General features: G+C 47.0%; 1 protein-coding gene across 2 annotated transcripts; it reads left to right on the top strand.

Annotated features, from left to right (window-relative positions):
* The first annotated feature begins 1932 nt into the window (after window positions 1-1932).
* Window positions 1933-21278, top strand: LOC147421259 (cytochrome C oxidase subunit). 2 transcript variants are annotated; one of them, XM_086504069.1, is made up of 6 exons: window positions 1936-2975; window positions 13141-13293; window positions 13385-13477; window positions 20493-20551; window positions 20667-20760; window positions 20840-21278. In XM_086504069.1, the coding sequence occupies exons 1-6, from the start codon at window positions 2193-2195 to the stop codon at window positions 21056-21058; spliced, it is 1401 nt and encodes a 466-aa protein (XP_086360195.1). In that variant the 5' UTR covers window positions 1936-2192; the 3' UTR covers window positions 21059-21278. The 2 variants fall into 2 exon arrangements, with proteins under 2 accessions (XP_086360196.1, XP_086360195.1); XM_086504070.1 differs by lacking the exons at window positions 13141-13293; window positions 13385-13477 and having other exon boundaries at window positions 1933-2975.
* The last annotated feature ends 1274 nt before the right edge of the window (window positions 21279-22552 follow it).

Genomic DNA, 22552 nt, shown 5'->3' with positions numbered 1-22552 from the left:
AACACTTCCTCGCTTTGATCGTGCTGCTCTGTGTGTGTGTGTGTGTGTTGCCGTTGCTCTCTGTCTTTCTGTGCTTCCGGCAACAATTGTGATGGCAAGAATTCCCTTGCCTTGTTGTGGAGAGATATCGTAGGGAATGTCCCGAGAGAAGAGCAAGGGCTAGTCGTCAAAGAAGGTAATGGCACAGGCAGAAGGGCAATGGGGAGGTGGGAATCTAACGCTGATGGTGCCCACGAGCAGGTTGGCAGAATGTGAGGAGGGGTGTTGTTGCGCACTGCATAGTGGTGCAAGGAGATGGGGCGCAGGGGATGGTAGGCCAGAGCAGGGAGGAGAGCAAGGGGATGGTAGCCCAGAGCATGGCGGGCTGAAGGCGGGAGGGTGCGAGGGGTTCGTGGGAACGCAGATGACCATCCGAAAAGCTAGGGGAAGGGTATCTACGGGGCTAATTAATTAACGAATACGTGAGTAGACCCAGTAGGAGTAGTAATATGCGGGACTGAAATACCAGTCGCTGATTTTTTAGAGAGAGACAGAGAGAGAGAGAGAGAGAGAGAGAGAGAGAGAGAGAGAGAGAGAGAGATTTTCGTTGTCGCTTCTCACACAACGTCGAGGTCAGCGGCTTTTGAGCAGAGTGAAGTGCATGAAGCTCAACACCGGAATCAGTGCAAGGAGGAGAGGGGGCCGGGGGGTGCGCGCGAAGACAGACATCTTTGCGAGGCAGCGTTCTGTCTGGCAGAGACGGAGGAGGCAGAGTTCTGTCTGTCTCTCTCATTTTTTTGCTGTGAGACCTCGCCTTGCTCGAGGTGATCGTCACAGCGAGAGGATCCACCCGACTGGAGCGCGTGCGACAGTGCGGACGGGACCAACAGGAGGGTCGCGACGATGGACTGCGTTGAAGCAAACGCGAGCTTTCGAGCATAGCGGGAAGAGAGAGGGGGCATTTTGCGCCTTTTTTTTTGGCGGGGGGGATCCACTGAGATTCGCGTTAATGGGAGGGATTGAGATGGGGACATATAGCTTTAGTCTGTGTTCAAGAAGCTTATGAGGACTACTTGGTAGAGTATTTGAATGACACATACATTCTTGTTACTCATACACATAGAGTCACCATCATGTGGAAGGATTTTAGTGGCTTTGAAAGGGAGCCATTCCCATCATTCCTCTTGCTATTGTCGATCTAGGAGAGCCACCGAGGCTAGGCCTCTCTGCCACCAAGGAAATGAGCCCCTCCCTATCAAACAATAGCCCCTTCGCACAACCAAGGCAACAATTCACCTCCAGGGGAGGTTGGAGTGATGCCAACTCCATCTGGCCAAAAACTCCAGGTTTAGCAACAAGGAGCTCTCCAGGTTGAGTTGTTATAGAGGAGAGCCCAGGATCAGTTGGGTGTTGCACCTCATTTCTCTTATTGAGCACTACAGCTATCCGATCCCATAACCCTTGAGTTATCATCCGTTTGCCCATGATATATAGCACTGCCACTTTTGTATAAGAAGACTTCAAGCTCTGGAGAACAACGTCGAGGTTAAAGTCGACTTGCAGAGTAGTGCCATCAACACCTTTACATTTTCTGAATACATTCACACCGTACAAAAGCTCTTCATTTAGTATGCGCTCGCCAAACGGGGCTGGCTGGAAATCTTTCTCATGAAACTTTGCGTAAGTGCATTGGTCGAAGCCTCATTTTCGGCCCTTCGACATAAAAACAAAGTCCGATCTCATGTCGAGAGGCTCCTCCCTCTGGCGCTCACGCGCCCGAAGAAAGTCAAGATCCATCAAGTTTGTACCAAGCCTCGATATCAACTATACTTTGGAGCTTTAGGAAAACTAAGAATCTTTTTAAACAGCGATAATAATCTCAAGCTGCCAATAGCTAGAAAGGTCGAGGCAAGACAATAATCGCGAAATTATCCGAAGCAAGGGAGAGAACCTGTCGGGGCACTCAAGGAGAGCAAGATCTAGTCGCCGTGCTATGGCAAAGTAGGTAAGCAGAAGGAGCACACAAGAACCTCCACTCGCCTCAACCCAAACCGTCACGCTGAGTCCCCACTCGCCAAGCTCTCTCTCACACATTTTAAGAGAGGCCCTCTATTTCTTATCTATAATCCAATTATTATTTAGGCTATTGCGCAAACATATAGAACATTATCGACATTGGAAGCAGCTCAACCCAAGGAACGCATATCGGGCTGATGTTCCTCTGCGCCACCCCGTGTCGTTCTCCTCTGTTAGCGCGCACTCATCATCAATACCGCTCATCGCCATGGCCTTCTCCGGAGGTCCCTGTCCCTCGGCTACTCTCGGCACGTGCACAGACCCAAGAAGGCGATGGCGGCGGCAGTAGCAGCAGCAATGAGCAACCCAAGAAGCCTCCTGCTCTGATGAGCGCATTAGAACGTGCCGCAGCTTATAAGAAAAGCTTAGACAAGTCCAAGCCCTCCTCTACAGATCAAGATAGCCCTGTTGAGGGCAAGCCCTCTTCCGATTCCAATGATCAACAGCCCTCAGAGGCAGACAATGTCTTGCTGGACTTCAAGGCTCTGAAGAGCAAGCAAGAATCAGAAATGGCGTCTGCTCTTGCAGCAGCGCAGGCAGAGGCCCGCAAACCAGGGGGTGTCCAAGACGATTCTAATTCACAGGGCATTGAAGTGGAGATAATAACGCGCGATGGAGTCATTCGGAGGAAGGTTAGTAAGCCGGGAGAGTCCTTCTCCAAGTTCAAAGGACCAAAGCGAATAGGAATCAGCAGTTCAGACTTCATGGGGTTGGATTTCTCGGAGAAGAAATCTACTAGTAAGAGTGCACGGCCTGCAGGCCTCACTGCAGGCTTTGAATCTCCTCCTCCAGGTTCTTTGCCTGAAGTCGAGATTATCACTAGAGATGGAACGACCCAGCAATCAAGCAAGGATGGCCTTTACAAACCCAAGGTTGTCACTTGGGGTGTTTTTGAACGTCCTGCAGACATCTCGCGAACTGTATGCTCCTCTAAACTTTTGTTTTCTTGTTCATGTTGCCTTTTCTGCACTCTGCAAAAATACTTTATTGCACATTAGCCTCTGTGTACTTTATTTTGCAACCTGGCTAACACTTGAACTAGAGGAGCTACACTTCTTCATTGTAGCTATGCATGCGAGATGGTGATAGGCTTAAAGGAGAAACAGCTTGTTGCATCGTAAGCACCTCTGAAGATTACAATGTGTAGTTCAAAGGAAACCTTTCGGTTTTCGAAGTCAATTACAGGGTGCTTGCATTTCGCCCAACAATAGATGATGTGTGTCGCATCTCTGTAGTATAAAAGAGACAACTAGTGAAGAGATTGTCTTGTTGTTTTGATGACGCAAGTCCTATTGCCATTGTGTACTTCTGTATTACTAAAGAGACAACTCATGGCGAGATTGTCGTGTGGTTATGATAGCACAAGTCCCAACATCATTGTGGATGCATTTATGCACATTGTGAAAAAGTTTATAGGTGCTCCAACACACACAACAGAGCATGAGTTTACGACGAGTGCTTCGAAGACGGGGTTTCAGCAAGTAGACATTTTAGTTAAATGTAGAGGTTCTACACAAGCCACTTCTTGAGTGCTGGGTAGAAGCTGAGGTTATCATCAATAGCTTCATTTCTCTTAATTTATGTGGAAGACCTAGCTGTGGTTTTATGCTTAAGGCGTTTGTGTTCCTTTCATGGATGCTTTGGGAACGTCACATGCTTGTCTCCAGTAAGGTCGCACACATTTTTTAGCAATAATTTGTTCTTTCATTCAATTGTTGATACAATGTTGTATGCTCAACACAAGAAAGGTGACGGCCAACACAGTCATTACAATCTTTGCAAAAGCAAAGCATTAGACAACAACCTCATTATGGTTCTTCTAGGGTCAAATTGGAAAGAGTTATATCTGGTGGGTTGTCCTATCTTGCAGTTGTCTCTCTCCTAATGGAATGGTCGTTTAGGACCTCGAATTTGAAACTCATAGCTATGAGCGTACCTTACCTGCTTAGGTGAATTTGTTCCAAACAGCACCAAAGTGCCATTTTCAAGCGAGAAAAGGAACAAGGTTGCTTATAGAACCATGATCGTAGAGGCATCATATACATATACATCAATATCCAACAGGCTATAGAGGTTCAATGTCCTCCAAGGCAGGCACTCTATCGAGACGGCTCCTATGTTGCGCCAGGATGGTATGGATCCTCTGTCGCAGTCTGCGTCGATGTCGAGAGGGCCCCCTCATCCGTGGGCGACGGGACCGCCCCAACTCTATCACCCGATCAAGCAATATGCCTCTGATGCTTCTAGGCTGCTCGAACTCCTCTATTTGTGACTGAAAGAAATATGTAATATGCCGTTGTCACTGGATCTCTCTCATTGTGCCCCTCTTCAAGAGGTCCTCTCTGTGTCTGCAAATCTCCAGTAAGTAAAATTCGAGGGATCTTTGATCTTCGTATCTCATGACTCTAGAAAGTGGTCCAAAACCCTCTCTGAATAGACAGTGATAGCGGCCTCGTATCTCATAGTATATTGGGGAGTGACATATGTAATGTAGCTCTATCTTGGGCTTTATCTGGCACACCTGACAAATCTTGGACTCGGCGGGTATTCCTTTGAATCTCCCAGTCTCGATCTCTAGCTGATGTGAGGATGTGCGTATCTGACCAATAGCACATCGTATCCCGTGGGATAGATGAGTATCCATGTATCCTGGTGTGATCACAAAACCATCCTCCGTAAGTTGGAGAAGATGCTCTCTATATAAAGCCATCTTCGTACCCAACTCATGAATAGGCTATATCCATGTCCTCTTCGTATCCAACTGAATCAAGTCCTGTCTGATGAGCCTGGTAATCTGTGCCCTAGTGAGGGAGATGGTTGGTGCATCCAGAGAGTAGTGAAGTGGGGGTAGCCGATTCATACTAGAGCCATGTAACTAAAACCAAGATGCCATCTCCGCATACCGACATGGTCTATCTCCTTGCAATTCCAGCTGTCGCGAAGACTCTAGTGCTAATCAAGCATATCTGGGTCTAGGGAGAGCCCAAGTGCTATGCATATATGAAACTAATCAAGTGAGTGCCTCCACTACCATGGAGGAGCAGCGAGCTCCGCCCTAACAATGTCATGTGGTATTGAGGCCTTGGCCCTAATCATCCGAGAAATCATGGACACCAAGGGCCTCTCCATACATCTTCATCTATGAGTATTGCCAGCTCTGCTATGATGATCGATTGAGGGGCCCCATATCTCCACTCCGTACAGCATGGCCTAAGTGACCAAAGTGTCAAAGAGCCAAAGCTTTGTCCGAGGTTCTTGGAACTGAACGTGCGAACATATCCTCTAAAGTCTCTCCAGTGCTGCATACTCTGGTCAATCTCGTATTTGCTGCGCGCCTCAGGGAAAATACTGGACCACTGAAACCGCCCCAAGATAAGTATATGTATCTGCATACTCCACAGTCTCTTGACCATATGTAAAAGTGGGGGCGTACCTCCTTACCCACTGTGCGGTAGTGTTAAACACCATTACCTTGGTCTTACCAAGGTTCACAGACAATCTACTGTCCCATGCAAATACATGCCATGCATCCAAATGACGTTGCATCTCCTCTAGAGAATCTGAGATCAACACAATATCATCAACATATAATAGCATGGGAATCCACTTCCCTGCAAGCTGAGCACCTCGATCACCCTTTCTCTGTGCATAATCTGAAAACTCATCTACATATATCCCAAAAGGAGTCAGAGATAGGGGACAACCCTGCTTCATTCCAATGGTGGAGTGAACCATGTCGGACATGCCCTGAGTAGTGTGTACCTGCCCTACCACTGTCCTGTATAAAGCTAAGATCCCCCAAATCAGCTTTGTGGGCACCCCCATGTTTTGCAATCTGTGTATGAGTTTGGCTCGTGCCACTGTATCAAAGGCTTTGTGGAAATCCACAAAGCTACAATAAATCCTCGTGCCATGGTGTCTACCCTCCTCAATAATGGCTTTGAGTGTCAAAATCTGGTCAAGAGTGGAGAAACCTTTTTCCTGAACCTGCCCTCTCTCTGTGCCCATCCACTCAACTCATGCTCAAGAATTGATGCATATAACCTAGCCAGGGTGTGACCAACCATGATGGTGGGGTAATTCCCAGGAAGCATAGGATCTCTCGACTTGAAGATAGGCACAATCGTGGACATACTTCAAGTCTCAGGAAAACCCTCATACATGGCTCTATTAAACATCATAGCTAGAGGCTTTGCAAGCATATCTCTGGCATGGATGAAGTGCTCTGCTACCAGACCATCATGATCCTGTGCTCTTCCTGTCTTCATCCTATCAATGGCTTTCCTTACCCTCTCAGCAGTAAAGAAAGTCCATGTCTCTGGGCATGCCTCTGGAGGGTTAGGCAAAGGTGGCTGTCCCGATGCTGTATAGAAAGATGTAGCATATTTTCCCCATATCTCCGTGGAAGTGATGGCTGGCGGTGGAGAGTGCTCATAGAAAAGCCTCCATGCCTCACTAGAGTCCTGACTCATAAACAACTGATACAGATCACGCTCTAATTGAGACAGGTAAGCCCTCTTCTTTCGTCGCTCTAGGCGGCGAAAGATAATCCATGACTGTCTATGTTAGTAGTAGCCATGAGCACCTCTCTCTATAATCTGATCGTCGTCTCTCTACACTCCTCGTCATACCAACTATTCTGAGGCATGCTCCCAGATCGTCTGCGTGTAGGCTGGCTGTGGAGATATGCCTCTGATGCTGCATCATGGAGCGTCTCTGTTAGAATTTGGGTGAGCTCATCTAGTGGCCGTCCTGGCTCCTGTGCGCATAGCTGCCTGTATATCTCATCAATGTACACGGGATCCGTCTCCCCCGTGAAGGTATACCGAGTATGTGGAGACCTCTCTCAATGAAGTTGTGCTGACTGGAACGATAGAGTAAAAGACAAGATAGCATGATGGGCTGCTATCCCAACCGGCCTAGTTCCCACCATGAAATCTTGAAAGGAAGGTCCATTTCTGTAATATCAAGCTTCCGCATCAACTCCTTTGAGGTATCATAGAATGCTGACTGGTGATGGGCAGTCCTAGCATTGAAGTCCCCCAAGATAATAATGTCACCATCCCTGGAAAACTCCGTTATATCATCATCCAAAATAGAGAAGGGGGACTGTCCTCTAGGTGATGCAAAGAAGGACTTCTTGAAGAAGCATCCTACACTAAAGAAAACATGCATATTTCTTGGAGATGACCTCACACTCACAACTTGCTCATATGAAAGAAGTTATGCCCGAGATAATGACAGCTCGAGAGAAGGGGAAAGTGGCCTTCTACAAAGATGGCAAGTGGTTATTCTGGAAAGGCGCCCCGCATGACAGCGCGAGACGTGTGGCACCACACTCAAGAGTGGCTACATGGAATTGTAATGGATCTTTGCTCCTTGTAGGGGCCTTTGAGGATAGTTTCACAGGGGGAGACATCATTTTCTACTCTGAGACGCATCAGGCCCCGGATACAAATGGGAACAGCTTGCAAACAGGAGACTCGATCAGAGCACAAAGGATGAGGTTCAGGAGGAGTCGCAATTTATTCAGGGAGGAGCTACAGCCTCTGATACATATAGCTCGGAGGGATGAGCATGCTAGGTACATGTGGGTGAGACTGAAGGCAAAGACTCGCAGATACCTCTATTTTGCTATTTGCTATTTGCTATTTGAGAGAGAGAGAGAGAGAGAGAGAGATCTCATCAATCTCCTCTATAGTGAGTAGTCTAACCGGGCGTCGTGCATGTCGGGCCAAAGTGATCCGGATCCTCTAATGCAGCCTCCGTCGACGCTGTGTAGTCCTCCACAGTCGTGGGTGTCTGGATCTCCCCATCTCAGTCGCTCGATCGATCAGTGTGCCTCTGGTGTAAGGCGACGAGCTCCTCTGTGCTGGTAGCTCCTCCGGGTGTCCATTGTTTGCTCTAAAGAAGTCTGTGATCTGTCTCTGAGATTGCCTAGCCTGTCCTCTCGTTAGGCTCTCTGTGTCTGCGCAGCTCGAGCAAAGAAAAAACTCAGGCATCTTTGATCCTCGTACCGCATGATTCTGGAGAGTGGTCCAAATCCCTCTCTGGAGAGATGAAATGCTAAATTGACGTCTTCAAAAGGCCAAAATGATCTATGAGACCAAAACGTTACAACGTGGTGAATTTGATACAATGTCTGAGTACCAGAAATGAAAGGAAAGGTACTGAAATGGAACTGTGTAGGATATGAGCAGGGGGGTGAAAGTAGTGAATGAGGGCTAATGTAACACAATGTGGGTATGTGTGTGTGGTACAAGATGAGCAGGGTGTACATTCCTCAAAAGAGCTAAATCACAGGAGACCCATCATCGGTCGCTGGCGGATCTTATCAATCTCCTCCATGGTCAGTAGTCTGAACGGGCGGCGTGCATGTCGGGCCAAAGTGATCCGAATCCTCTGCTGTAGTCTCCGGCGGTGTTGTGTAGTCCTCCACAGTCGTAGGCGTCTGGATCTTCCTAGCTCGGTCGCTCAATCGATCAGTGTGCCTTTGGTATAAGGAGAGTGTGAGCTATGTTGTGGTAGCTGCTCCTTCCGCTTCTCAATGTCCGCTCTAAAGAAGTCCGCGATTTGTCTCTGAGACTGGCTAGCCTCTCCTCTCATCAAGCTCTCTCTGTGTCTGCGTAGCTCAAGCAAAAAGAGTCCTAGACATCTCTGGTCCTCATACCTCATGACTCTAGAGAGTGGTCCAAAGCCCTCTCTCAACAGGTGGTGAAAGTGGCCTCGTATCTCATAGTAAATTGGGGAATGGCACGTGTAGTGCAACTATGTCTGCGGCTCCATGTGACATAGGGGACATATCCTGGCCTCTGTTGGTACTCCCCTGTATCTACTTGTCTCGACCTGAAGTTGGTGTGAAGATGTGCGTATCTGGCCAATAGCGCATCGTATCCCATGAGATAAGTGGGTGTCCATGTATCTGGGCCTAGTTACAAAACCATCCTCAGTAAGAGGGAGAAGATGCTCTCTATAGAGAGCCATCTTCGTGCCCAGTTCTTGCTCCGGCTGTATCCAAGTCCTCCTGGTATCTAGCTGAGTTAGGGGTGGATGAGCTTGGTGATCTCGGACTGTGTAAGAGTCAGAGAGGGTGCATTCAATCAGTACTGGAAAGGGGGCAATCTGGCCATGCTGAACCCATGTCCGTGAAACCATGATGTCATCTCCCAATACCAGCATGTTGTATCTCCCTGCATAGCTAACTGTTGACGGGACTCAAGTGCTAGGCGGGCATATCTATCTGTGGGGCAGGCCCCATAAGTGATGTATAAAGGAGACTGATCTGGTGAGCGCCTCAACCACTAGTGGGGAGGCACCTAGCTCTGCTCGAATAATGTCATGTGGTACTGAAGCCTTGGCTCTAATAAGCCGCGAGATCATAGAGACCAAAGGCTCCTCCATGCCTCTCCATCCATCAATGCGACCTGACCTCCCATGATGGTCCAAAGAGGGCTCCCATAGCTGAACTCCATAGAGCAAAATGGAAGCCACCAGAGTGTCAAAAAGCCAGAGCTTCGTCCGAGGCTCGTGAAACTGAATCTTTGAACACATCTTTTCCAATCCCCCCAATGCTGCATAGGCTCTGGTCAATCTAGTCTCTGCTGCTCTCCTCAATGAAAATGCTGGTCCGCTAAAGACCACCCCAAGGTAGGTTTAAGCATTTGTATACTCCAGTGTCTCATTGCCATATGTGAATACGGGTGCTGCTCTCCTGATCCACTGTGTGTGGTGTTAAACACCATAACCAAGATTGACAGACAAACCACTGTCGTGGGCAAACCTATGCAATGCATCCAAGTGACACTGCATCCCCTCTGGAGAGTCGGAGATCAACACAATATCATCAACATGTAACAATAGTGGATCCATGTCCTTGCCAGCTGTGCCCCTCTATCACCATCTCTCTCAATATAATCAGAAACCCCATCTACATACATACCAAATAGAGTAGAAGAGAACGGGCAGCCCTGCTTCACCCTGATAGTGGAGTGAACCAATGTAGATAGCCCCTCTGGAGTGCGTACATGCCCCACTACTGACCTATATAATGCCATGATTCCCCAAATCAGTTGTTGGGTACTCCCATCTTCTGTAGACTGCGCATCAATCTAGCTTTGGGCATTGTGTCAAATGCTTTGCGGAAAACGACAAAGCTACAGTAGATCCGTCTCTCCATGTGATCTGCCCTCCTCAATAATTGCTCCGAGTGTCAGAATGTGGTCAAGAGTAGAGAAACCTCTCCTGAACCTTGCTTGCCCGGCTCCCTCTCTGCCCATCTACTCAGCTGAGGATGGATGCATACAACCATGCCAATGTGTGTCCAATCATGATAATGCGATAGTTCCCAAGCTCCATAGGGTCTCGACTTGAAGATGGGTACAATAGTAGTTAAACTGTGAGTATCGGGCAGGCCCTCACACATGGCACGGTTGAACATCACTGCTAGAAGCTCTGTGAGCAGATCCCGGCATGTATAAAATGCTCAACCACTAAGTCATCATGATGACATGCTCTCCCAATCATCATCCTATCAATGGCCTTCTTCACCATCTCAGCGGCGAAATAAGCACACGTGTGTGGGCATGGCTCGGGGGGTTCAGGAAGAGGCCGCTATCCAGGAATTGTGTACAAAGATGATGCATACTGGCCAGGCCTCTATAGACGTAATGACAGGAGGGGGGGAGTGCTCATGAAAGAGTCGCCATGCCTCACTTCAGTCTTGACTCAAGAATAGCTGATATAGATCCTGCTCTCAAGCCAGAAAAGCCCTCTTCTTCCGCCTCACTAGGCGTCGAAAGGCAATCCGAGACTGTCTGTGAGTGATGTCCCCTAAAAGCACCTCCCTCTGAAGTTTGTCTCTCATCTCGCGGCACTCCTCATCATACCAGCTGTTCTTGGGCATGCTCCCAGAACGTCGTCTCTACTCAGGCTGGGTGTGTGGGTATGCCTTTGTTGCTGTTGCATCATGCAAAGTCTGTGTCAGTACAGTAGTAAGCTCCTCTAGAGGTCGCCATGGCTCCTTAGTGCACATGCGTGTGAGATGAAATGAATTGTTATATTAACGTCTTCAAAAGGCCAAAGTGATCTATGAGACCAGAACGTTACAATGTGGTGGATCGGATACAAAGTGAGAGTAACAAAATGAAAAAATAAAAATACTATGGAATCCTAAACTGGTAGGTGTGAACTAAGCAACTAGGTGGGATAGCTAAATCACAAGAGATCCAGCGTTGGTCGTTGGCGGATCTCATCAATCTCCTCCATGGTCATTAGTCTGACCGGGCGTCGTGCATGTTGGGCCAAAGTGATCCGAATCCTCTGATGTAGCCTCCGTTGATGCTTTGTAGTCCTCCGCAGCCGTGAGCGTCTGGATCTCCCCAGCTCAGTCACTCGGTCGATTAATGTGCCTCTGGTGTGAGGTGACAAGCTCTGCTGTGGTAGTAGCTCCTCCTGGTGTTCAGTGTCTGCTCTAAAGACGTGTGTGATGTGTCTCTAAGACTGGCTAGCCTCTCCTCTCATCAGGCTCTCTTTGTGTCTGCGCAGCTCGAGCAGAAACAAACCCAGGCATCTCTGATCCTCGTACCTCATGACTTTGGAGAGTGGTCCAAAGCCCTCTTTGAACAAGTGGTGGAAGCGGCCTCGTATCTCGTAGTAGACGGGATAGTGGCATGTGTAGTGCAACTCTGTCTCAGGCTCCATGTCACACAGGGGGCATGTCTTGGCCTCTGCTGGTACTCCGCTGTATCTCCCAGTCTTGATCTTCAGCTGGTGTGAAGATGTGCGTATTGGCCAATAGCACATCGTATCCCATGAGACAAGTGGGTGTCCATGTATCTGGGCCTCGTCACAAAACCGTCCTCTAAAAGCTGGAGAAGATGCTCTCTGTAGAAAGCCATCTTCGTGCCCAGCTCTTGTGCTGGCTGCATCCATGTCAGAGAGAGAGACCTCTGAACCAACCAACCTTGGCAATGAATTGATTGATATACCATGGGGGCGTGGGGTGCTTATATATTAGCCTTGGGGGCCTTAAGTATGTGTGCCCCTAAGCAAATTTCCCTACCCAAGATTTGACAAAATAAGAATAATAAATACCTATAGCCAAAATAAATATTGGGATCACATTGGGCTATTCACTTGAGATGCTCTAATTTTAACAGGTTCATCTGCTGGATTCTCTGTCATTGAGACAAAGTAGAGGAGGAACAAAAAGGAGAAAGAATTTAAGTCTACATGTTGAAGGTTAACTCGAGATTTAACAATAGCACGAAATGCTACGCATGTCACAGAGAAAGTATAAGTATTGGAGAGGCAACTATGTTTTTGACAATCATTAGAATCCTATGGTGTAGGAGGGCATTACTCAAGTTATCACACATTTTAACCTGAAAGCAACTGGATGTAACTCACCAGATTCTGTAAATTGGTGATTTGTTGATGCAATTCCTAACAATAATAAGAGAGTAGAAATTAAATTTATAGAATTGGTCATGAATTGAAAATGCACAAATATAAGGCAGTGGGCACTACTGAAGGATGTGTCACTGACGTGCTGAACTGTCTTAACCAAGAGTCATGGTGCTAATCAGCAGTTTATGAAATTGGCACTGAACCACCTGATAGACCTGACGGAGATGAAACAAAGAAGTAAAGGCACACGAGGTCCACATGAAACAAGGTTTGGGCATTATTGCATTACAAGTCTTTCATGCTTCAAACTTGTCAATCTTATGCATGTCCTGGCGCACGCCTCACACGCAGTAAATGAGGCATGCTGTGGAATTTGGGCATTTTTTATGGTTGTGGGGCAGTCACAAAAAAATTGCAAGCAAATGAAGCTGCATTTGCACTAATGTCTTTTAAACGGAAGAGTAATTTATTTGTGGTCATGAATTCTTTTAATAGCATTGCTGGTTTCTGTCTGTCCTTATGGTTCGCTTTTTTCTTTCAATAGAGGCTTGATTGTTGCGTTGTTTTTCCTGCTTCTCTAAGTTTCTTTCATGCAATGATAGCCACATTTTTTGTCGTTTCTTCAGACTTCTCATCCTAGACTCAGAAGTTTTAACTCTACACACCCAATAATGGCAGTATGGAGGTGGTCGAACTATCAAGCCAGGTGAGCAACTTGAGACAGAAGAGGAAAAACGGGCTCGTAATGCTCGAACAAAGGAGATTCTTGCAGCATACTACAAGAAGGTGGGTCTTGACGTTGATCCAACGATCAAAGCAGAGTGCACCAAGGTAAGCTTATTTCTAGTCTACACTCGATAGCATTCGACAACGTTCACTTCTCTTTGGAAGTCAGGGGTTCTCATTTGACATGCCCATTCAGGCTCTGAAGCAAGGCAGTGAATTATTTGAGAAAGGATATCTGCAAAGCGCAATTGACCAGTTTGAGAAAGTAATGCAGCAAATGCCATATCAGGTAAAGCTGTTAGGTGCTTCTTATGGTCACTATGCTCCATTAAGCTTTCAAGCTGCATTGCTTATAACATCTTATTACTTGCATAAGGTTGGTCCTTCAGAAGCCTGATAGGAATCTCTTTCACATTCGATTAAGCAGTATACCCATGAATGCATCTCATATAAACTATCCTACTGGAATTTGTGGACGTACATTTTACCTTTTATTACCACTCACACACACACAACCTGATGCATATATATGTACATACATAATACATGTATACTATATATAAGTATGTATGTACGGAATAAGTGTGTGTGTGTGTGTCTATATATGGAGAGAGAGAGAGAGAGAGAAATGAAATGTTATATTAACGTCTTCAAAAGGCCATAATGACCTATGAGACCCGAAAGTTACAAAGTGGTGGATCTGATACAAAGTCAGAGTAACAAAATAACCTAACAACAGTACAAAACAAAGATATATACTATGGGGTCCTAAGTTGATCGATGTGAACCAAGCAAAAGACCAAGCAAAAAATGGGCGGCTTGTTGGGATAGCTGAATCACAAGAGATCTAGCATTGGTCGTTGGCGAATCTCATCAATTTCCTCCATGGTTAGTAGTCTGATCGGGCGTCATGCATGCCTGGCCAGCGTGCTCCGAATTTTTTGTCGTAGCCTCCGTCGATGCTGTGTAGTTCTTCGCAGTCGCGGGCGCCTGGATTTCCCCAGTTCAATCGCTCGGTCAATCAGTGTGCCTCTGGTATGAGACGAGGGGGAGCTCTGCTGTGGGAGTGGCTCTTTCGGCTGTCCCTTGTCTGCACTGAAGAAGTCTGTGATCCGTCTTTGAGACTGGCTAGCCTCGCCATTCATCAGGCTATCTCTGTGTCTGCGCAGCTCGAGCAAGAACAAACCCAGACATCTCTGATCTTCGTATCCCATGACTCTTGAGAGTGGTCCAAAACCTTCTCTGAACAAGCAATGGAAGCGGCCTCGTATCTCGTAGTAGACTGGGCAGCGACATGTATAGTGTAGCTCTGTCTCAGGTTCCATGTTACACAAGGGGCATGTCCTATCCTCTGTTGGTACTCCACTGTATCTCCCCGTCTCAATCCGCAACTGGTGAGAAGATGTGCGTAACTGGCCAATAGCACATCTTATCCCATGAGACAAGTGGGTATCCATGTATCTAGGTCTCGCCACAAAACCATCTTCCGTAAGCTGGAGATGGTGGTCTTTGTAAAAAGCCATCTTCGTGCCCAATTCCTGTGCTGGTTGTATCCATGTCCTTCTGGTGTCTAGCTGGGTCAGGTCTTGGCGTATGAGCTTGGTGATCTCTGACTGTGTAAGGGTGAGAGATGGTGCATCCAATGAGTAATGGAATGGTGGCAGCCGGTCTATGCTGAACCCGTGTGCCTGAAACCATGATGTCATCTCCCCATACCAGCATGTTGTATCTCCTTGTATGGCTAACTGTCGAGAGGCTTCAAGTGCTATGCGAGCATATCTGTCTCTAGGAAGTGCCCATGTGCGGTTTATGAAGGAGACTGATCTGGTGAGCGCCTCCACCACAAGTGGGGGGGCCGCTAGCTCTACTCGGATAATGGCTCGTGGTACTGATGCCTTGGCTCTAATGAGCCGCGAGATCATAGAGACGAGAGGTTTCTCCATGTTCCCCCATCCGTCTGAGCGACCCATCCTCCCGTGGTGATCCAGTGAAGGTCCCCATATCTCGGTTCCATAGAGCAATGCTGAAGCCACCAAGGTGTCAAAGAGCCAGAGCTTCGTCCGGGGCTCCTAAAACTAAACCTGCGAACACATCCTCTCCAATCTACCCAATGCTGCGTGGGCTCTAGTAAGTCTGGTTTCTGCTGCTCTTCTGAGTGAGAATGTAGGTCCGCTAAAAACCACTCCAAGGTAAGTGTAAGCGTCTGTGTACTCCACAGTCTCCTGGCCGTATGTGAGTGTAGGTGTTGACCTCCTGATCCACTGTGGGGTGGTATTAAACACCATAACCTTGGTTTTACCCAGGTTGACAGACAAACCACTTTCGTGGGCAAACGTATGCAGAGCATCCAATTGACGTTGCATTCCCTCTAGGGATTCGGAGATCAACACTATGTCATCAGCATATAACAAAAGTGGAATCCATGTCCCTGCCAACTGAGCACCTTTATCCCCATCGCTGTCAATGTAGTCAGAAATCTCATCCACATACATATCGAAAAGAGTGGGAGAGAGCGGGCAGCCCTGCTTCACCCCAATAGTGGAGTGAACCGGTGTAGAAAGTCCCTCCGGGGTGCGTACATGCCCTACAACTGATCTGTACAATGCCATGATCCCCCAAATGAGTTCTGTGGGTACTCCCATTTCCTGTAATCTGCGCATCAGTCTAGCTCTGGGTACCGTGTCGAAAGCTTTGCGGAAGTCCACAAAGCTACAATAGATCCGTCTCCCATGAGAGTTGCCTTCCTCGATGATGGCCATGAGTGTTAGGATATGGTCAAGAGTAGAGAAGCCTCTCGTGAATCCTGCCTGCCCAGTTGCACGTATTCCTTCCCTCTCTGCCCATCTACTCAGCTGTTGCTCAAGAATGGATGCATATAGACGTGCCAGTGTGTGCCCAATCATAATAGTGTGATAATTCCCAGGCTCCATGGGGTCTCCTGATTTGAAGATAGGTATGATTGTAGATAGGATCCAAGTGTTTGGTAGGCCCTCACACATGGCACGGTTAAACATAACTGCTAGAAGCTCTGCTAATAGGTCTTTGGCATGCATGAAATGCTCAGCTACTAGGCCCTCGTGATCATATGCTCTCCCAGTCTTCATCCTGTCAATGGCTTTCTTCACCATCTCAGCAGTGAAAAAGACACATGTATGTGGGCATGGGTCGGGGGGGTTGGGGAGGGGCGGCTGTCCAGGTACTGTGTACAGAGATGATGCGTACTGACCCCAGGTCTCTGTGGAGGAAATAGCGGGGGGGGGACTGCTCATGAAAGAGCTGCCACGCCTCATGCGAGTCTCGACTCAAGAATAGCTGATATAGATCCTGCTCGAGTCTAGCCAAAAAAGCCCTCTTCTTCCGCCGTACCAGGTGTCAGAAGTCCATCTGTGATTGTCTGTGAGTGTCGTCCCCCAACAGCACCTCCCTCTGAAGTCTGGCTCTAGTCTCCGGCACTCCTCATCGTACCAGCTGTTCTGAGGAATGCTCAAATCGGTGGCTCTGCTCAGGCTGGGTGTGTGGGTATGCTTCAGCTGCTGCCTCATGTAATATCTGTGTCAGTATAGTAGTTAGCTCCTCCAGAGGTCGCCCCGGGTCCTCAGTGCATAGGCGTCTGTAGATTCCGTCCATGTTTACAGAGTCCGTCTCCCTTGTGAATGTGTAGCGAGTAGGGACTGCTACTCGTGGCCTGTGTGCTGCACTGAAATGGAAGGAGATGGTCATTGACACCAGAGCATGATCCACCGCCACCCCGACCGGTCTGGGTCCAACTGTGAGATCCTCGATACTAGAGATGAGATTCAGTTGTGCCATGACATAGTCCACCGTGCTGGCTCCATGTCTGTGTGGGAAGCATGTAAAGCCTCTCGCAACAGGAAATCTCTGTAGGCCGTTCAAGATGGCCAATCCATGTGCAGTGCCCATGTCTATGAGGTGTCGCCCATACTCAGTATATTCCATATCGTGTGATAGTCTGGAAAGGCCCGTCTCTGCCACATCTATCTCTCTTAGCATCTCCTCTGAAGTATCATAAAACACTGCCTGGTGATGGGCAGTTCTAGCATTGAAGTCCCCGAGGATGATAATGTCACCGTCCCTAGAGAACTCTCATATGTCATCATCCAAAATAGAGAAAGGGGATTGTCCTTTGGGTGGTGCATACACTGATGTACTCGGGGGAAAGTAACAAATAGCTAGATAGAGGTATCTACCTGTCTCTGCTTTCAGTCTCACCCACATGTACCTAGCCTGCTCGTCCCTGCGGGCTATATGTATCAGTGGCTGCAGAGAGAGAGAGAGAGAGAGAGAGAGAGAGAGAGAGAGAGAGAGAGAGAGAGAGAGGGGGGGGGGGGGGGAAATGAAAGGAAATGTTATATTAAACGTCTTCAAAAGGCCAAAATGACCTATGAGAGCAAATTGATACAATCTTGGTGGATCTAATCCAATGTCTAGGTACAAAAAAAAAAAGAAGTAAAGTGAGATACTAAAATCATCATCAATGCCCGAGGATACCCGGCATCGGATGTTGTCCGAGTAAGTATTGCATCAGTTGGTGAAGAGCTTTGTCAATGTAAATAGTCGTATTGGGCGTTTCCCATGTCGTGCTAGAATAGTCTTGATCCTTTGATGGAGCCTCCGTTGATGTCGTGATCGCCCTCATAGACGTGAGCGTCTAGCTCTCCTGAGCTCAATGGTTCTGTTTGCTAATATACCTCTAGTATAAGTGGACTTTGAAGTCTGTTGTGAAGCATGCTCATCTGGCTGTTGAGTCCCTGCTCTAAAGAAGTGAGTGATGTCCCTATGTGAATGTCTCCCACTGCCTGATCTCCTCAAGAGGCTCTCCCTGTGTCTGTGCAGCTCTAGTAAAAACAACTCGAGGCTTCTCTTATCGTGATATCTCATGACTATAGCCAACGATCCAAAGCCCTCTCTGAATAGACAATAAAAGCGGCCTCGTATCTCATAGTATATCGGACAATGTCAAATGTGATGTAACTGTCTCGGGCTCTATATGACACAACTGGCATGTCTTGGCCTCTGCTGGTACTCTCCTACATCTGCCAGTCTCAATCTCTAGCTGATGCGATGATGTGCGCATCTGACCAATAGCAGATCGTATCCCATAGGATTAATGAGTGTCCATATAGGCTGGTCTGATCACATATTTATCCTCTGCTATTTGGAGAAGATGCTCTTTATTGAAAGCCATTTTCATGCTCAACTCCTGTATCGGCTGTATCCATGTGCTCCAGGTATCAAGCTGAATCAAATCCTGACATATACGTTTACTGATCTTTGTCTGTGTGAGAGATAGGGAGGGTGCATCCAAGGAGTACTGAAACGGAGGCAGTCTATCCATGCTGAAGCCATGTGATTGAAACCATGATGTCATCTGCCCATACCAGCATGTGGTGTCCCCCTGTAGCGATAGCTGTGGGGATGACTCAAGGGCTAGCCGAGCATATCTGTCTCTGGGGATGTCCCATAAATTATGCATGAAGGATACTGATCTAGTAAGTGCCTCGACCATGAGAGGGGGGACTAGCCCAGCTTGAATAATCTCATGTGGTACTGCGGCCTTAGCCCGAATCATCCGAGAGATCATAGAGACTAGAGGCCTCTCTATACATCTCCATCCATCAGTGCTACCAGATCTGCCATGGTGGTCTACTGAGGGTCCCCAAATCTGAACCCCGTAAAGCATAGCTGAAGCCACTAGAGTGTCAAAAAGCCACAGCTATATTCGAGGTTCCTGAAACTGAATCTGCGAACACGTCTTCTCCAATCTTCCCAGGGCTGCATAAGCTCTCGTCAATCTAGCCTCTGTTGCTCTCCTCATAGAAAACACCGGTCCACTGAAGACCACCCCAAGATAGGTGTATGCATTTGTATACTCCACCGAAATGGTGCTCACCTCCTGACCCATTCTGGTGTGGTGTTAAAACCATAACCTTGGTCTTCCCCAGTTTAACAGACAATCCACTGTCGGTTCAAATGTGTACAAAGCATCTAAATGACGTTGCATCTCCTCCGGGGAGTCAGAAATCAACAGAATAACACCATAACCTTGGTTTTCCCCATGTTAACAGACAATCCACTGTCGTGTTTAAATGTGTACAAAGCATCTAAATGACGTTGCATCCCCTCCAAGGAGTCAGAAATCAAAACGATATCATCAGCATATAACAATAGTGGGATCCATGTCCCTGACAACTGTGCTCCTCTATCACCATCCCTCTCAATGTAGTCAACAACCTCATCCACATACATGCCAAATAGTGTAGGAGATAGCGGGCAGCCCTGTTTCACCTTGATAGTGGAGTGAACCAAATTGGAAATCCCCTTTGGAGTGCGTACATGCCCCACTACCGACCTGTATAGAGCCATGATCCCCCAAATCAACTGTGTGGGTACGCCCATCTCCTGCAGTCTGCGCATAAATCTAGCTCTGGGCACTATATCGAAGGCTTTGTAGAAATCCACAAAGCAACAATAGAGCCATCTCCCATGTGATCTTCCTTCCTCAATAATGGCTCTGAGTGTCAGAATATGATCAAGAGTAGAGAAACCTCTCTTGAAACCCGCGCGTCCTGCTGCCCGTACACCCTCTCTCTGTGCCCATCTACTCAATTGTTGCTCAAGGATGGATGCGTACAACTGTGCCAATGTGTGTGGTAGTTCGCAGGCTCCATAGGGTCCCTTGACTTGAAGATATGTACGATAGTAGACAAATCCAAGGATCAGGTAGGCCCTCACACATTGCACGGCTGAACATCACTGCTAGAAGCTCTTCAAGCAGATCTCTAGCATGTATAAAATGCTATGCTACTAGGCCAACGTGATAATATGCTCTCGTAGTCCTCATCCTGTCAATAGCCTTCTTTACCATCTCAGCGGTAAAGAAAGCACATGTCTGTGGGCATGGCTCTGGCGGATCCAGAAGAGATGGCTGCCCCGAGACTGTGTAGAGAGATGACGCATACTGACCAGGTCATACCTCCGTAGAAGTGATGACTGGTGGGGGAGAATGCTCATGGAAGAGTCGCCATGCCTAGCCTGAATCCTGGCTCAAAAATGGCTGGTATAAATCTTGCTCCAATCCAGCTAGAAAAGCCCTGTTCTTCCGTCACACCAAACGCCGCGAAGCAATCCGTGACTGCCTGTGAGTGATGTCTCCCAGAAGTACCTCCCTCTGAAGTCGGGCGCTGGTCTCTCTACACTCCTGGATTCATGTGTGTGTGTGTGTGTGTGTGTGAGAGAGAGAGAGAGAGAGAGGAGAAGAAGAAGAGAGTTTCATGTGAACACAGAGCGAACTTCATGGATTAGCGGCTTTGCAAAGGGCAGTTTGTTTGGATTCTTCTAACAGGTTAGCCTCATCTGCAGATGCAGCATTAGTGTCATTTTCTCCTCATTTTTGTGTTTCGATGTGTCTGCTCGCGAAGATTTTGCACTACTGACATCTAATTGGGTTTGTTGGTAAGGTTCGAAGAGGCAAGGGCTTTGTATGAGAAGATAGCTTCGCATCCCAATTTTACCGTTCGGAAGAAGGCAAAACAGCTTCTTTATGGATTTAAGGTAGCAGAGTATTTTATTTCATTGTGCTTTCTGGAGAGAGTGTGGAGTGGGATTCTGAGTTTTGTGTGCTTGCTTCTAGGCCATGGACAATCTTAAGGTCTCAATTGGATCCCGTTGGGACACTTCAATGTATAGTAAGTATTTCGGTGCGTTTTCGGACGGTTACAACACCATGTACAAGCCAAGTGAACAGGAGCTGGATGAGGGACGCCTGGAAAACCAAGCCGCCGTATATATTGGGGTCCTCTTGTTTCCTTTGGTTCTTTTATTCCTTGTTATAGCTTTGAAAGGAAGGTAGCTGTCCTCACTCCATGTTCTAAGGCTGTGTAAAGGGCTGGGCCTTAAATGTATCGCTTCCTCATTTTAACATGTTTGTGGGTTGGCAATGCTTGCACCGATCTCCTTGCTGTAAATATAACCTCTCTTGGTTACATAGCGTGCCTACGCACGCAATCTGTGATCACGCGGTTTGTCCAAATTGAAACCAAGAGACTACAATGCAGGCCAATCTTCTGTCCTATGTTTTTTATTGATCACTGCCTTACTCTTGCAAGCAGTCAATGGTAATGTGTTACCGGTTAATAGCTAAATCAAGGTGAAGGCTTACTTTGGGCATTCTAAAATAAAAATTGAAAAGGAAGTCACATGAGGCCTTGAAGAGAGGGACCTCATCACCAGCTAAAATAAGGGATCCAAAAATTTGTGCAGTGAACAGCTAAAACAAGGTGAAGCCGGCATTCTTTAAGAAAAATTGAAAAGGAAGTCATGTATGGCTTGGAAGAGAGACCCATTCAACGCGAAGAAGGTGGAACCAACATATCTGTGTGCCCTTTTCCCTTCTCCTCCAAGACATGTTTTAGCATGCCAAAAAAATCCTTACTAACAAGTTGAGAAAGTTTGATACGTAGGTGGCATCTGTCTTCTTTTGTTGAGAAGAAAGTTTGATAAGTAGTGGCGTCTTTTTCAGTTGTGCCTTTAAGAAAAAAAAAAGGTTTCCTTTTATGGCATAATGGTCAGGAAAGAGTTTCAAGGAGCACCTTTTGAAAGCAGACATTGGATGAAGTGGCGTTCTTGCTAAGAGCCTTTTTTTTTGACAGGCCACAAGCAACCAACTTCAAAGTTGCAATTATGACTATGATCCCCTTAAAGATTGTTAGGTCCTGTCAAGAAAGCATCGCATTCTCTCACAAAATGATATAATGTAACAAGTGATTCTCACAATTTGGTTGTTTCGATGTTATAAATCCAGAACAGTAGGAGGTGTTAGGTTGTGCCAAAAATTAGGGTCCTTGAAACTACTACTAGAAAATGGTATAGAACAAGTGGATGTGCTTCCATAAGATGTATTGGTATTTTTTCACAGTTCTATCCATCTAAGTAGTTTTAGGAATTCTAAACATGTCTAGAGACAATCGCTATCCTACAATCTTTGAGTAGGTCAGAACTCACCCCAAACCTAGGTTGTATCAATCAAAGTCATGGAAGGATGCAATATTTAGTGTTGTCAAAGTTTGTGAGTAGAGCTTATACAGCTGTAAGAATTTGAGCAATAGCTACACTTGTAAAGATGGGGCCTCTACTAAATTTCTCTAATAGTTTGGGCATTGCTCAAGCATTCATGCTACATTTGTTGGTTGATCCCCTATCATCCTTGGTGTATTCTCGTATAGTTGTAAATAACTTATGGACTGGCTTTGAGGTCTGACTTGAAAATATTCCCACAAAAGTAAAAGCGATACGCAAGTGCTTAGAAAAATCATGATAGCTGTACTTGGAATTATGATGCTTCCTA

This window comes from Adiantum capillus-veneris, chromosome 28 (genome assembly GCF_014529385.1).
Source record: "Adiantum capillus-veneris isolate H3 chromosome 28, ASM1452938v2, whole genome shotgun sequence".
NCBI classification, from domain to species: domain Eukaryota; kingdom Viridiplantae; phylum Streptophyta; class Polypodiopsida; order Polypodiales; family Pteridaceae; genus Adiantum; species Adiantum capillus-veneris.
The sequence above is the reverse complement of the archived record's forward strand: the minus strand, read 5'-3'. Positions and strand labels throughout refer to the sequence as shown.

Bases quoted from the DNA above. Each gene is read 5' to 3' on its own strand.
- LOC147421259 (XM_086504069.1), top strand. From the start codon at position 2,193: ATGTTCCTCTGCGCCACCCCGTGTCGTTCTCCTCTGTTAGCGCGCACT. The intron at 2,976-13,140 runs GTATGCTCCTCT...CAATAATGGCAG, and splicing joins CTGCAGACATCTCGCGAACT to TATGGAGGTGGTCGAACTAT. The intron at 13,294-13,384 runs GTAAGCTTATTT...ATGCCCATTCAG, and splicing joins TCAAAGCAGAGTGCACCAAG to GCTCTGAAGCAAGGCAGTGA.